This window comes from Nyctibius grandis, chromosome 3, assembly GCF_013368605.1.
Source record: "Nyctibius grandis isolate bNycGra1 chromosome 3, bNycGra1.pri, whole genome shotgun sequence".
Lineage (NCBI taxonomy): Eukaryota > Metazoa > Chordata > Aves > Nyctibiiformes > Nyctibiidae > Nyctibius > Nyctibius grandis.
Window position 1 is genome coordinate 43161825 of NC_090660.1, and position 16695 is coordinate 43178519.

Sequence of the window (16695 nt, forward strand, 5' to 3'; positions counted from 1 at the left end):
ATTGTTAAGACAAATGAATGGCTTTTCTGAAAAAACTACAGCGGGTGAGTCTGTGCTGCTTAAGTTCCAATATGGCTTCAACACAAAGAGTTAAGAAAGGCTTCTAGGCAGCAGAAGCTGATCTTATCTCACAGAATATTCCTTGCCTCAGGCTTGTTGCCTCCCACTTAATTATTTTAAACACTAGGAATTTCCAGAAGAATTGCACATGCCCTGTCGATCTCAATACCATATCAAAGGATCAGCATCTGAAGTCTTACTGAACTGGCTGATGCACAAATGTCAGACCTCCCTATGCCATCCAGGGGAGACTCAGTTCTAAGGATTTTAAGAATACATCACTGTGTTCTAATGAAGGGCAACTGAAACATAGAGGTATCCTTCACATTACTGTATTACAATCAAGGAGTAGAAAGTCAGTCTTTCCTACAGAGAATGTAGGTACAGTCCCCTCATCTTTCATCTCACTAGTTAAATCTCCAAACTGAGGACCAGCTGAAATCAGCTTACCCCTTGCGCACTGCTGCCCTCGCTTCAGATTTTCAAAACAAAGCTCTACTTTGGTCCCCAAAGAGTCTAAAGTGAATATAAATGATTGATAGTGTTATCCCTGCAAAATGGCACCAGCATGTCCAGGTGAGGATAATAGTGTTTTACAGTCAGGTTGCATCAATGTAAATGATGAGAGAAGGTGCAAGGTAGTGTGAAACCAGGCCCAGGTACTCTCGTTCAGAGGGGTGTGACAATAAGTCCAAGCATGGAATTGAACGAGCAGCTTTTCAGAAGTTGTGCTGACGTGTCCTCCACTTTCCCCCAGCCATCTATTCCCACACTACCCTGTCTCCACACTAACCCATTTCTGCTGGGCAGCTGCACAAGGAGATGGACTGGAGAATATTACAGGGTTCACAGCACAACCCTACCAGCGGCTGTGCTGCCACAGCAGAGTGTTTGGCACCAGGACGTAAGCAGTGCCACCGCTGCACGCCAAGCAATGGCCTATGAGAGCTCCTCTGAGAGAGTCTAAAAGGAACTGCTGCTCTTATTTTTGTAGATACTGAATTATCGAGGCAGAGCTGTGCAGCGTCACTGATATCTGACAGTCTCACCCTACATGAGTACCCAGTTTGCTTGCCCAGAAGTATTTTTGTGATTGGGATTAAATTTATGTGACATGAACAGTGGTGTACCAGAGAGTGGTGTAAGTTCCACCATTACTGTCTCATCTTTGAAAGGGGTCTGATATTGCATTGCCCCCCTGGGAAGAGTATTAAGCTGAGGATATCAAGACTGTCTCAAACAAGAGGGAGCACATAGACAACAGGGAGCTGATTTACCTCAGACACAAAGAGAGATGTTCTCATCACTTGGGTATGATCAGATGGACTATGGCAGATTTAACTCAAGATACAGTAAGACATTATTGCACTGCTTTACTGTCCACTCTTGCCTTTCTGCTGGGAAAACTGCCTTCTGCAGGACAGTCATCAAAAAGTACGTGTGTTATATATCTCAACCATTTCAGTGTAAAGTGCAGCATTTCAGATCAAACCATTGTTCACAAGCACCTAACTGACATGCAGGGAGTGTATATCTTTACATTTGCCAACTCTAACATACAGGCAGTGATTTCTATCAAAGACAGACAGTCTTGGAGAAGAGCAGCCTCCCGGGTGCAGAACCATTCCCCTACCTGAAAACTACATTTATCCCACATATTTATAGTATTCGGGAGAAGTTTATGCCACTTTTCTGGCATGTAAAGCCATGCCCTTAGTGACTAGTAGATATAGAAATGAAGACATTATAATTATTTATAATATTTTGAAAAAGAAAACATTCATTATAGGGCTTCTTTCAAAAAGCACATATATATCTAAGCTTTTTTTAAATGATGTGTTTTTTATATAGGTGAAGTTGATATAAAGTTGAAATAGTGCAATTTTAAAACAAAAATTAGTGCAGGAGTCAAACTACAACAACAAAAAACAAAACAGAAGTTGTAATTTTTTTTTTTTTTTGTGGAAATACATTACTGCCTGGGTTCAAAGGAAAGCATACGGATCTCTTTTGAAAAGCACTAAAGTGCACCAAAGTGCTTTTGAAAGGTGTACATCCTCCAATTATCTCTTGGTGAGATGAAGATTTTCTTTTGGGAATGAAACTAGGATGCTTTTGAAAATTGCATATCTAATCTTAGTGTGGGATTTGGTTTTGATGTCAGGTGACGATGTCTAACAAGCTGCTATCGGTCAAAGAGATACTATCAAATAAGAAAGTGCATTTCCTTTGTTAATGTTACAAGTAACAGCAAGGAAAATAATTGAAGAAATATTTTCTTCTCATATGCATTTAAGAGCACTTTGTAACTCATTAGTAGAACAGGATAACATCCCATTGTTCAGTCTTTCAAACACCAACATAAAAGGCTGATGGCTTTGAAATGGAAAAATATGGCTACTAAAATATTAGTATTATCAAGGAAACTTGGGAAGAACTTCAGTTTGAAGTGAAATAATTTCTAATGCATTTTATGAAAGTCATTTGTTTTAATTAATGCTATCCTTGTAAATTAAGAAATTGTGTTGGGAAGCCCTTGCCTGTTGCTGTCAGTTTAATGTTGAGATAAATAGCTGATGCTTCTTATTAGAGTAGCAAAAAAATAAAAATGCAAAAACTCCTAAGGTAAACTGGCCACACTGGAGACCATAAACATTTTCCCTTCACACAGAGGCATCACATCAGCTTGAGAAAAACTAACAGAACAAAGGCAGGAAACAGAAATAGCTAGACCTTGGTAATGAACTGTAGACAAGAGACAAAAGATGATTAAAGACAAATTAGCAGGTATACCTGTACAGTGAGTAATGATTATTTTTCTGTGCCTGAGGTTTTATCTTTCTTTCTTTCCAAAGATCACTAAGAGAGGGGGGTTGAGGGGTGAACGGAGGGTGCGTCTGTGTCTGGTTTTTCTCACACACAGATGCACATACACACACTCAAAATCTTTCAACTGGCTTTTAATTTTAGTAACTCATTTAACCCAACTGGAAGAGAATCTACAACTTCTTGCTTTTAACATTATAAATATTCTAAATGTTATAAAATCTATTGTAAGAATGTACATTCAGTGGTTTTATGAGGCACAGGACCTGCTAATGTATTTTCAGGGAAGCTTGTGTGTACTCTGTTCTGTCTACTGTTGGACAATGGTGGAGAATCCAGCGGCTCACGCTTGATTGCTTGAACCAAGCAGGGGTTCTTAAATTCACACGGCATTTTAAAAACCTCGTTATTCTGCTCTTTCTCCTCCCCTGGTCTGGGGCTGTAGACGTGGCCGTAGCATGCCATGTGTGGCAGGTCAGGTATGCTTTCCAAACACCCGGAGGAGTTCTGAGGGCAAAATGGGGCCACCTCCTTGCTACGTGAACCCTTGCAAGATCTGTTCAAGTTTAGGTTGTTGGGATGATTTGCTACAATGCATTGCCAATTATGTGGCGTGTAAAGGCAGTGCCTTGGCTTCTGACAAGGTGAGGGTGGCTCACAGAGGTCCGGTTCTGTTTTGAGGTGCACTCTATTGGGGTAGCTAAACACCTGCTTTCTCACCGAGCCGTTCTCATCCAGCCAGGCTCGGTTTTGTGACGTCAGGTAGTTATCAGCAATGTTTTCAGAATCGGAATCATATTCTGTTTTGATAGGCATCTCCAAGGGAAAGGCTGCGTCATAGAGAGACTCTGAGGATATTAATGGTCTCTGCAGTTTCAGATGGTCCGTCGCATAGTTCTCTGCACAATGCTGTTGTACACCCGAGTAAGACTGGCAGCTTTCTGCGCTCCCCCAGTGGGAAGGGCAAGTTGACGCTAAATTTAAGAAACTTTGGTCTCTGTTGTAGAATGATCCAGCTCTCCTGTTTGAACATGTGTTCATTCGCTGGCTCATAGAACAAGAACTTGAGTTTCTTAAAGTCCAGCTACTGTTTGTGGTGCAGTTGTTTTGAACACCTAAAACTGATGTGTTAGAACTGAGAGGTTCCTCTTGCATGAAACACTCACCGTTTGTATGAGGCTCAAACTTCACTTTTATATTATCTTGTTCATTTTTTACTGTTGTCCAGTTAAGATGCTTCCACTGGCCCAGAGTTTCAATGGCACTGTTATAAGAAAGTCCCTCCAGGTTTCCTTTCAAACTGGCAAAACTGCTTGCTATCTTCGGTTGCTCATCTTCTTCCCTTTCGATAACAGTAGAAAAAAATCAGTCAGTCAGAGGTTTCTAAATGGATATTTTCTGGGATACAAATGGAGTGGCTCAACATACATGACAAGCAATACTTTGTCCTTAACTTAATATGGGACTCTCACACTCTTGTCCATATAACTTTTGCATTTGTTCAAGAGAAAAAAAGAGTGTGCGTGCATCTGGGCATCAATGTGTGTGCACAGCTACCATTCTGTGGCACTGATTCATTTAAATTCTGACATACATTTACTCTTCCATTTCAGTCACACAGTTCACAAAGAGCTTAAATATTGCAGTACAGTATGGTAACTACCTTACACTTCTGTTCTTCCCTTAAAATATATCTAAATAATAGTCGTGTGCAGAAAAATCTAGAGATAAAATGCAAATAATGTCTTAAATGAGATGTATTTTGTATTTGGACACATAAAAACTTTCTGATCAAATTAATTTGAGGGAGAGCCATAGGAGTCTCATATTTTGAGAATGCAGAGTTAGCTGCAAGGAAATAAAATGCCTGAATTAAGTGCCCAGAATAGGCACAGATGTTCATATTGGGCGTAGGTTTGTTTTACACGTCTAACTTGTTGTCTTTCATTTTCTAAGATGGCCAGTGAATTCATTTTCTATGACCTCCAGCTGAAGTACTCAACACTAGCAAAGAGCTCTGGCAGACAAAGTTGCCTGAGCATTTCCATGCCCGATGCAGCAGTTTTCAGAACTTGGAGTCCAAATCTTCAGGTTCAGGATTTGTCCTGGAATTCACTAATGTGCTGATTCCTGACCAGGCAGGATCAGTGCTATGAAACCACCCCCCTCGCTCTCCAAACAAGAAGTGGGCATCTCAATAAGAAACCGAGCATGAAAACATGGAGAACTAGTAAGGGTTTTAGAAAGCTTTTTCTTAGCTCGCTATTAAGAACTTTTTCCTTGGGTATGGACTCAATCTGCAATATAGGTTTTTCCAGTAGAGGGCGTCCATGTTGTTACAAAGAGAGAATGTCCCACTGTAATAAATGTACACCAAGAAAGGAGAATATTTTCTCTTTTTTTTTATGAGCTTTTAAGTATTTTCAGTCTTCTGCTACATATTGTTATTGTTATTATTGATAGTCTTGAGATACAAATGGTATGATACAAGTTTGCTGCAGAACTAGCTTCTCAGGAAATGTTCTAATTGCGAAGCAATGGATTGAAGAAAATGCAATAGTCACCAAAGCTTAGACCCCCAAATGAAGAATTTTACAGTGAAATAGTATCTATCTAGTGAAAATTCTCCAAAAGAATATATGTTTCCAGGAAGACAGCATACATTTTAACAAAAAAAAGTAGTAGTAAGGATGAAGTCTACTGCAGACTATCAGGAGGACAGAACTGCATGTAATCTCCAAGGCCAACTCTTGTAACACTTCAGTCTGCAGGAACTATCAAGTGCAAAGGAAGGATTTTAACCACTCAGAAGGTAAAAATGTGAGTAAATAAACATTAAAGAGCACACTAAATTACACAAAAAACAATTTAGAAGTAGAGACATGAATACAAGAAACTCCTTGAATAAAACAAGATCCTTTTAATCTGCTTCTAAATAGAAGTTCATTCCCTCACACGGCAAGATGATGTTTGTGCCGTCCTAGTAAAGGTGAAGAGTTCCACCACCCTCAGGTGGGAGGTCTTCTGCTATTCATGTGGATCCTGGGAGATACACTGCCTGCAAGGGATATCTACTCTACAAGTTCAAAGACTTTTTCATTTATTTCTTCCACCTGCGAGGCATCCTAAAGGAAAAAAAACGTGATAGCAGCCACATTTTTTCCACTGGGGCAGATGGTGGCTGTGTACACCTCCTGGCCTCTGCTCATTCAGTCCACTCTCTTATCTCTTCCCTCAGACCAGCTTGAGAGATACCTCAACAAGGCCCACAGGAACTGGAACAGACAATCCCATGGGGGAAGGAAGAAAAGCCTAGTTGGGAGGAAAGGGTAAAACCCAGCAGAGAGGTCCTCTGGCTGCAAATCTGTGAGATTAGCTTCCACTCCAAGGCTGAGCCTACAGCCAACTAGATGTATTTGCCTACAAACATACAATGAATATGAGCATCCCTGTTTAGATTGTGTTAAACATCCACAACTAAAAACATAAGCTCAACTGTCATCCATAAAGAAAAAAAAAAACTTAACATAATCAAATGTTAAGAAGTAGAAAAAACAGGACACTAAATTAGTGAAGAATTTCATCTGCAAAGTAAAACAAAACCCCAAAATACATTTTTGTGCAAGAAAGTCAAAACATATTAATAATCAAGCATTTTGGTTTCGAAGTATTCTGTTTTAGTATGTATGTACACTCAAGTTCAGAAGAAAAACAGACTGAAAAAAAATATATATATATTGTTTAGAATTATAACAGCCATGTCATATGATCCAGGACAAAAATGGATTTCCATTTCATAAGTAAATTAAATCATTCTCATTCAGCTCTTCTCTTAGGTCACTACAGTCGTTCTAAAGATCTCATACATGAAGAATACATTCATTTTTCTGAAATACATATTTCTTTTAGTATTGGAAAATATACTTACTTCAACATTTGCTGTTGGGCAAGGACATATTCTGAACAACCACTTCGATACAGAAGTTGAGTGTTAGCTTGAACCCAGACCCAGTGATCTTCATTTGTTTGTACTTTGACTAGAGAAATGCCATTTTCTCCATTATTCTTTGCTGTGCAATTTAAAAGAAAATTATTTTAATACAAGCAGTATTTAGTATTTTTTCTTACCTAAACTACGGGTGAACATTCACAGGTTTGTTTGCTGCCCTGGAATCATCAGCATAGGAAAGTACAAGCTAAAATATGTCAGAAAACTAGGCAAATTACATTGAAAAAATAAAATTTGAAAAGCCTAATGAGGCACTTAGTTAAACTGTAACCAAGTATTTTTCAGTATTATTAGTTCATTATAATTTTTTCCTCTCAGTAATAGTACTATACCAACAAGAAAATGTTCCTGAAAAATGGGGCTATGACAAGGGAATGGTTTTAAAGAAGTTAAAGGTTTCCAGCAGGTATGATAGAAGGCCGAGTACAACTCTACTCAGGAAGAAGTTGCCCATTGGGGTAGACTCGCCATCAAAATTTTATCCGTTGTAAAATCTGAAATACAGCATAGACTCTCATAATATTGCCACAGAAAACACTGGAAAAGCATGAGTCAAAGCTGCAAGCAAATGATGAGTTTTAAAGACAATATATTCTTATTTTCCTCTGTTTTCTGATCTTTGGAAAAAACTAGCATTTGTAACGTATTATCCAGTTTTCCTCAGAAAGGGCTAGATGTTGTCATTTAAGACTTTCACATAATCTTGTTAAATTCAGTGCTGCCATATTTAGGAAATCATACTTTAAGTATTCGTATTTATTATGATTGTTTATATATCTGTAAACTCAGCATCACGGTATTTCTGCCCACTCCAAAATAGCAGACTGATTCAGTACTGTCTTTTGAGGTGATCAATTTTTTTTCACATTTTTATACAGAAGGGGTTTTAGAGAGAAGAAAAAAGAGATCATTGGAACCAAAACCTGGAAAACCTAACAGGAGAAAAGACAAGATTCTTTCTCCGTAAACTGTATATAATCCAGAAGTACTTAGCAAACACACCTTTGATTTGGTTTTCAGCAATCTGTAACACATTAGTGAAAGCTGCACCTTCATGATGACTGTTTCTTCCATATAATTCTGCTGCTTCACACAGACCTGAATTACCTTTGGAACTGGAGCTGCAGAGGACAGAAAATGTGGAAAATTCCTTGTCAGTGAATGACAACACAGCAAAATCACAGACTCTGAAAGATGTAATCTTCAAGCTGTTGACCATTAGCAAAGACTTGTGTTTTATATATATAGTAACCAACACTAAATAGTTATCTATGTTTCCTGCATTATTCTTTTGGTCAAACTAGTGTGTGACTGGAATTCTGCATTCAATTAAGAGGAATATTTAGGTTTAGGAATATTCTGCTCACAACTTACTACGTCTGGAATAATAATCAGCTTGAATTGAGACAAATGCTGTGGATATTCTGCTCTGCCTATTCAATGTACGTTCAAGGTATGCACATCACACTGACCAGCAACACACTTAGGCGTTAGCGTGACTTCAATTTGCAATAATCATTGTATGTTTTGAATTAATTTCTACCATTCTTTACTTCAAAATGCATATTAGGACTTGGAAAGGGTGCGAAGTCCATAACACTGCTTTACAATTTTTTTCCTTTATTAAGACCATCAGAAAAGAAATTACTACATAAATTTGCCCACCACCCCTGGCCAGCATGCTTCAGGCCTGAACCAAAGGAAACACTGAAGTTAAATGCCCACTTCATTCTTGTCAAATCCTTGGCCACTGTCCAGTCAGTCAGTAAAACTTAAGTAAAGCACCTCTCCTCTATGAGCTGAATTCTGATTATCAACTAATTTCACCTGGGACACTGAAAAACTAGCAAGTGGAAATGACTTTCCAACTCTATTCCAAAAGGCTGCATAGTCCATTATATCAACCTTCCAATAATTCTTGTCAAAAGGATGTATGTGCTAGAACTGCATTACACGTCTGGATAGTAAATCCACACATACACAAGCATATTCTAATTAAAAGCCAAATTGTGTTGCTGTCAGTCACGCTGATGAGCATTCAGCTTCACAGCAATGGACCTCATTGCTGTAAGGTTATATTTAACCAAACAAGGGAAAACATAATCCTAGCCACAAACATCAACTAAAATTCAATCATAGAAGAGTAACAAAAATAAGTGTTAGGAAGGAAATTAGTCTGAACACAATCTGTCCTGATCTTCTGTGATTGCTACCGAGTGAACAGCCCCAGGCCATTTCATGCAATTGTAGACTTTTGTGTTCATAAGCCTTCTGTTGTAAGATAAATACCAACACCAATACATCTCATTTGACTCTATGTGAGCACCCATACACACACACACATTCAGCTTTCTAAAGATTTCCTTTTCCTTTGCTTGCTACCAAAATGCCCAAGTCCAAATAATTGTGCTACCAGAAGATACTGAAATTTGAAAACTCTCAGTAAAAATATTTTTTCTTTTCCGCTTTTACAACTAGTAGAATGACTTACTGCATTGGTAACTTCTGAAGGTTAGGAAGATTGCCTAACTTTCTAGTTTTTATATAAAATTATATATAAAGTAATATATTACTTAATATGTATTATATATAAAGTACAATATATTATATTATATCATAGTTATTATGTATTATATAGTTAAATCCAGAGAAATTATTCACTTTTCTAAGACAGAGTTTTAAAATGGAGCGCTATTTAGCCTAATTTGTGCTTTTTATATGCTTGATAAACATAAAGCTCATAGTATACTTTACTAACTGCTAAAAGATCAATTTGAAAATACTTTGTATTCACTGCTGCTGCATCATCAGCTTTGTGTTTTGCTTTCACAAGCAGGCTTTTCATCTTCATCTCTGTCACGGAAGGGAGCAGAAGTGGTACCACTATACAGAATAAGGACAGCTGAGGTGGCAATACTGTTCCTGATGAGGACTTCTTCCGTTGTCCAAAAAGAAACTTTAGTTTGCCTTGGAACTGCATTGTCTGTTACACAAAAAAACAATAGAATTATCTTAAGCATTTAGTGTATAAACATTTAAAATGCTAATACAACCTGTGGACCATGCAGTTTAACACCAAACCCAGTTTTGAAACAGGGAGAAAAACTAGGAATTTAATTATCTTCATACAATTTAAGCCATGCTATTTCAGAGGCATGGTGATTGGAGGTACTATCAACAGTAAAATGAGACATTTGGGGCTGTTTTTTTGTTTTCTCTCTCCTGTGTACTTAAAGTAGAAGTTCTGCGTTATGTTCTGTTCGCCGAGACAGGCAGCGTATGGTGGTGCGAACAGCTATTTCCTCTGTGCCTCACTCTAAAGCTCGAACTATTATTTTTCCATGCTCCATTCTCTCCAGTGGGGTGATTCCTGAGTTTCTTTCCTTTTGCCCTGCACTTTCTCTGGGAAGTGTATGGACTGGCACAACCCAAGGGCTCTGCAGGCAGACACCAAGGGAAAAGATATGCCCAAGAGAGCCAGACACAAAGTGCATAGCTTGGAAGGAACCATCCGTCTCTGCCTCAAATCTCCAGATAATCAGAAGGCAGAGATCAAGTTAATAGCAAGCTGCTGCCTCTTGGTGAAAAAACTGCCTGCCACAAAATGACCAGACAAAAATCAGTCCATTTGAGTTGGGCACTTTCCAGAGCTACAAGATTAAACCAGGGATGCAGAAATGTCTAACTGGTATGGCTGTTCAGACCCATAGTCTTCCAGCAAATGAGCATCTGAGACAGAAGTTGCATTTCCCTGTCTCGTGCTGATCCTCTCATTTTCTTTTCATGTGCCATACTTTGTCATAGGAAGAAACAGGATTGATCTTTGCTAAGCAAATGGGGAAGTGATGTCCAGAAATGAGCCACTCCTAGTAAGCATATTTGAGGAGTGTGTGAGAGACTTTCTAGTTCTGGTTTTTATTATTAAAGGAGCCCTCACAAAAGGGGAAAATGGATCATTCTTATTCCTGTTCCTTAAAGCAAATACTTTCTGCTTAGATGTTAATCGTTGAAACTCAGGCTTGCCACCCTTGTGCTAGGCCCAGAACAAATTGAGGACAGATGTTGTTCGAAAGAGCTTAAAATATAAAAGTTTATACATTCTTTCAGTTTCAAATATTATAACCTTCTTTTCTCCCATCACTCTTTATAAGTATTAATAAACGTCTTTAGGTGTTTCTTGTTAGTGCACAGCAAATGAAAAGTGTGTCCTGTCCTTGGCTTTCCACAATATTTATGTTCAATATTTATGTTGAAATACTTTTCATATGAAGTAATTAAAACCTAGTATGTCATGACTATAGTTCTCTAAGTGAAATTATACTTACCAGGAAGCCAGAAGTACTGTCCAACAAGCAGCGAACTCGACAGATGAAACAACGTGTTAAGAAGGAAGAATAATCTGTTGTCATGTTATCATTCTCTTGTGCTTTAAACAATTTACTGAGAATATATTCTTCTCCTAGGAACAACAGTGGAGGCAAAACATATCAGACCACACTAAGAAAGAATGAAAATGTTCTGTAGCCAATTGAAGAAGCTGTTATGGAAATTGCTAAAACTTACTTTCTGGAAGGGCACATATTAAATTGTATCATGTAGAGATACATCTGCACATGCACTACCAAAAGAAAAAAGAAAAGCTCTACAATGGGATTCAGGTGAGTTTCTTCAGAAACTTTGACTTTTTTATTTCCTGAGGTTTTGTGATTTTTAATGATGCAAAGCAGGGTAACAGATGTTGCTGATTTTGAGTGCAGAGATCACACAAAATAAAATCAAAAAAGGAACAAAATAAGGAAAAATGCTAATGCAAGAAAAAACGAAACAAATGAACAGTGGCTGATTAGCTCATGTTCAGCTGTTGCATCCTTGATTTTTAATATAGCGTTTTCCAGTTTTGGACTACAAGTGCATAGCTTTTGAAATACTTATTTCCCAAAAGACATAAGTATTTGTGCAGACGTATGAACTCAGGAACTGAAATTCTCCGCTATATATATTAGGACAAAAATTCCCAATGTTTGTAACTTTTAATAGTTTGAAATGTTAATGCACATTGTTTTGTTTTCTGCGTACTTCCTACAAAAACTTGCGAAGTTCCTCACATATCTGTAAGACTCTTGCAAAACACAGAAACTGCAAGGAATTCTACCAGTTTCGTGACTGTGTTCCTGAGGACTTCATAAAGGCTTCTGAAGAATTGCTTGCACGTTTCTCCCCATCCTTCTAGAGACTGTGCTTCCTCAATTACTTCCTCACCTTCTGGTGAAATGCATACATTTTGCTGGGATCAATAATTCTTTATAAAGTTTACAATTTCAACCCCATCGTATTTTCTGCAGTCATGATTTCAGCTTAATGCCTCAAGTAGGAGAAACCTTGACAACACGTATCCACCTGCCATCCTAGGGAAGTACAGCCTCAGAGGAAAAAATGCATTGCTAAACCTACTTCTTCTTCTGAAAACTCCTATATGCATAACTTTGTGTGGGAAAACAAATGGCAGAAAGTGGTGTGGTACTGTACAGAAACATTTTGCATGGGTTTTTTTTGCATTAATGAGAGAAATACTAATGTCCTGATCAGTATGAACAAAAGGTTGGTAGGATAAACAACGATGTTGTTCATTCTGCATGGATAAGAATATCCATGGGTACATTAGTCAGAGAAAAATAAAGAAAACATCAACTTTCTAACCTCAATATCACATACTACCTTATAAATGTCAAGGATCAGGAAGAAATGTCATCTTTGGGACAAAAACATTATAAGTGGCCACTAAGCAGCTTTCCAGTGAAGACTTGATGTGGAACAGACATGGGTGTAGGTGGAGTGCAATTCTAACTTTATACAGTGGTGCCTATTTTCCAATCAACATATACAATCCCACCTGTTTCTGTCTGTAGTTGCTGTCCAGACAACATCTGGGGAGGATTCATGGCCCAGTGCAGTTGTCTACAGAAATCCTGGCGATCATCCACATGGATGTAATCATATATGTTTTGGTGCATTACATCAGTCTGAAACAATTGCAACAAGAAATGATTAATTTGTAAGTGTAGTGGGGCAGACACTTATCTTTAGGTTAATACTTCCGTTAAAATAATGACTGGTGTAAGATACCTTCAGAGCAAAGATTAATTGAGGAAAATTATTTATTTCAGAGGCCCCTGATTTTCACATCTGCTTTTTGACTTCACATCCTAAGATGATTTGTTTTATTCTGAATTCTTTTATGCATATGCAAACATGAGTCATAAAAAAGTCCAACTGGCATCCAGTGACTAGTGGCATCCCCCAGGGACTGATGTTGGGAGCAACCCTGTTTAATTTCTTGATTAGTGAATGATGGGATAGAGTGCGCTCTCAGCAGGTTTGCAGAGGGTACCAACTGGAGAGAGCAGGACAGATACTCAGACCTTGACAGGCTGTAAAAATGGGCTGACAGGAACCTCATGAAGTTCAACAAAGGCAAAGTTCTCTCTAATTTTGGGTACCCCAGGAAAAGAAAGATATTAGCATACTGAAGTGAGCCCAGGAGAGTGCTACCAAGACACTTAAGAGGGCTGGAGCACATGAAATATCAGGAGAGGAGAGAAGAACAGAGTTTGTTCAGCCTTAAGAAGAGAAAACTTCAGGAAGAACTTACTGCTGTCTACATCAACTGAATGAGTGGGTGTAGAGAAGACAAAGCCCAACTCTTTTCAGAAGTGGGAGGACAAGAAGCAACAGACACAGCAACATAGGAAGCTGTGACTTGAGAAGTGAAAAAAAATTACAGTCAGGGTGGTTAAACACTGGAACAGGTCTTCCAGAGGGGTCATAGAAACTCAAAATTTGACTAAATGAGTCCCGGACCAACCTGGTCTATCAGGATTTGCTTTGAGCAGGAGGTTGGACTAGATGACCTCCAGAGCTCCTTTCCAACTACATAGTTCTGTTATTCTGTGACTGTACAATATATTTATTATACACAGGCAACCAGTCTAGAATAGCAGCATCTTATACTGAAACTGAAAGGAAACTTTTAGCTAAATCTTGCTTTTATAATAGATCATGTTTCTGTTAACAAAAGCTTTACAAAAGGAAAAACATTACAAGGAACTCATCTTCACCTGTCATCTCACAAAAAAAAATAAAATTAGTCCAAAATGGCATAGTAAAATAACTCAATTTCAGTAACAATGTATGTCTAATCAGCAGTAGAAGGATAAAGTGAAACAACAGAGTGCTGTATTTTAGAAAGGCAGTTGGCAGGAGTGACTACAAGAAAGTCTTTACAGTGACTAAGTATTCTAAATATTTGTTAATATATTTACCTGATGAAACCCTAGATAGTCCACAATCGTTGATGACGCATAAAATATCATTCCATCTGCACTCACCACCAATGCAAAACCATTCAGTGACTACAGGAGGGAAAATAAAATAATTAAGAAGATAATCAGAAAGTAAAGAGTAAAATGAGTGTAAAATGTAATAATTTTAAGAATATTCTGGATATGATAGATGATAGTTGGACATCAATTTTTTTCAGAAAAGCCTTTTTTTCCTAACATGAAAAAATGCATAACAATCTGGAACATACTTTTTTCTTTTTTTAAAAAAGTTAAGATAGCTAATTAGAGTGTAACTATCATATTACATTACTAATTTATTATCTACTTTTAATTTTATTTTGTCATTAATTAATATAATTAAATGTTTAATAGCAAGTGTCAACTACTTTTTTTTGCTTTTAATTTAAAACATCACATTCCATAATAATCACTTTGAATTTATATGCATTGATACATATAGATAATATAATAATCTCCAACAAGAAAATTAAATACATGTGCTGTTATACCTATGACTTTAAAACTGGATGTGTATTTTAAAGTATGGCTATTTTCTTAAGCTTCTATAAAAATACATACATAGCATAATTGCATAAATGCAATGAATATAAAAAAGTAGGCAATAAATACTTCACTGATATAGACCAATGTTTAGTCTAGAAAAACACTAAATTAATTCTCATAGACTTAGTGATCCAAGGAAAGCAACCAGAGAAACCCAAAAATAAAAGTAAGGATTAAATTAAATACACGACGTAAACATTAGGATCCATCGTGCTGTATGGAGACTGACTAATTTTGTCTCTCTTCCCTTGATAAAGATTCAGTAACGTATCTTCACTCCAGCAGACTTGCATTCCAAGGTAGTTTAGGTGATCCTTTCATGTGATGGATTTGAGATCTTTTGAGATTACAGTTCAAATAGCTGCTGATGACATACTGCTATATTATTATTATTATCCTTGCTTCACCTTTTCTCTTATTTACTGTTGTAACCATGTGCCTATTAATCCTGAGCTAATCCTGAAGCACAATGAGGGCAGATTTTCAATTGCTTGGTAACCAGATACACTGACATATTTTTGTGAGCTTGGTTCTCTTTGGTCCCTAAATAAGGACCAGATTTCCAAGACTGCTCGAAGCCTGTTCCCACTGTGACAATAGTGGGCAGAATTTCAAGAGTTCAGTGCACAATAGGCCGCCCTCCTCAGAAGATTTGGCCCCAATCATAAATGTGGAGTACCTTTGGAAACGTGGCCCAGTGGGACCGTACATGGCCAGGGGCTCTGTGCCTTGAAGAACCTGTGAAACAGTGACTGGAATGTCTCACCTATGTTTGGAAAGAGCTGTCGCAGCAACTGATTTGTTCAGGTCAACGCTAACCATGAGTTATCGCTAAGAATACTCAGGGACAAACCATGTTCAGCTCCAGGTCAGCTCCATAAATACAGATCCTTTCCAGAATAAGCGTTATCTCTGCCTAGCTAGGTTTCTCTTGAACGCTAGTTATCCCTGACGACTCTTCAAGCATGAGGAGTTGCTGGACTGGCGCTATTTTCTGCTCTAAATAATGCCCAAATTTGTCCCAGCACCTCACCAACCAGAAGACGATGTGTCAAGATTTCTACATCTTCACATCTGTGCCTTTCACTGTGCTGAGAGGAGCCTCCGTAGACGGTATCTGTCATATCCATTTCCAATGTCAAGTGGAGACAAGAAAGCATTTTTAGCATCTTGTCTCTTTGGACGCATCTTCACAGCAATGAAACCATCAGTGATGTGATGCTAGGAATTTTATTGCATTTTGAACATCTGGCAGGCCTTTTAGTTTGAACAGACTAAAAATTTCCACAAAGATAGCCATAGGACATTTAAGGGAGCTCCTTCATGTGGATGTCTATGGCTGTTACCGTGCATGTTCCAACAGACCTCCAGTCCTGCCCATGCAGCCAGGGCATGTACAAATTAAGAACATTAAAGAAATGTTCTTAACCTGTACAAATTAATGCACCAAGCCCTATCTGTGAAGGCTTAGAAAATGACCATAAGATCTGACTATGATCACAGAATCTTACATGGTATCATGCTAAACATCCTTAAAATGTGCCTTCTGCTGTCCTGCAGGCAAGCTGGAGTTTTTCAGCCCCAGTAGGAAATAGATGGGGGAGCACCTGCCTTTGCCAAGGATAGTTTTTATGAATCAAGAAATAAATACTCCTATTTGAAAATTAATCTTCTTCATCCAACATATGGGTACATACTCTTTAGGCCCAGACACGTACCCTGAGATCAGTCTCTACCTTTAAGATGTAAAACTTGCTCCCCCACAGTAGAAGATGGGCAGCTTTTTCTTTACACAAGTTTTTCTTTCACAAAGCCAGAGTTGGGCTGGACCAAGTGCAGCAGTTTGTAAAAATGAGAAGGGGAAATGGGACCATGTGTGTATCTGAGGGTTCAGAT

The 16695-nt window shown here is 38.0% G+C and overlaps 1 protein-coding gene across 1 annotated transcript in view; it reads right to left on the reverse strand.

The window, feature by feature from the left end:
• Positions 1-3108: 3108 nt before the first annotated feature.
• Positions 3109-16695, reverse strand: part of AHRR (aryl hydrocarbon receptor repressor) — a 69097-nt gene continuing 55510 nt past the window's right edge. Inside the window, exons 4-10 of the mRNA XM_068397051.1 lie at positions 14215-14304; positions 12786-12915; positions 11221-11354; positions 9679-9878; positions 7898-8016; positions 6815-6956; positions 3109-4228 (exon numbers count right to left, since the gene is read on the reverse strand). Coding sequence (XP_068253152.1) covers positions 3109-4228; positions 6815-6956; positions 7898-8016; positions 9679-9878; positions 11221-11354; positions 12786-12915; positions 14215-14304 — 1935 coding nt within the window. The remainder of the gene's footprint in view (positions 4229-6814; positions 6957-7897; positions 8017-9678; positions 9879-11220; positions 11355-12785; positions 12916-14214; positions 14305-16695) is intronic.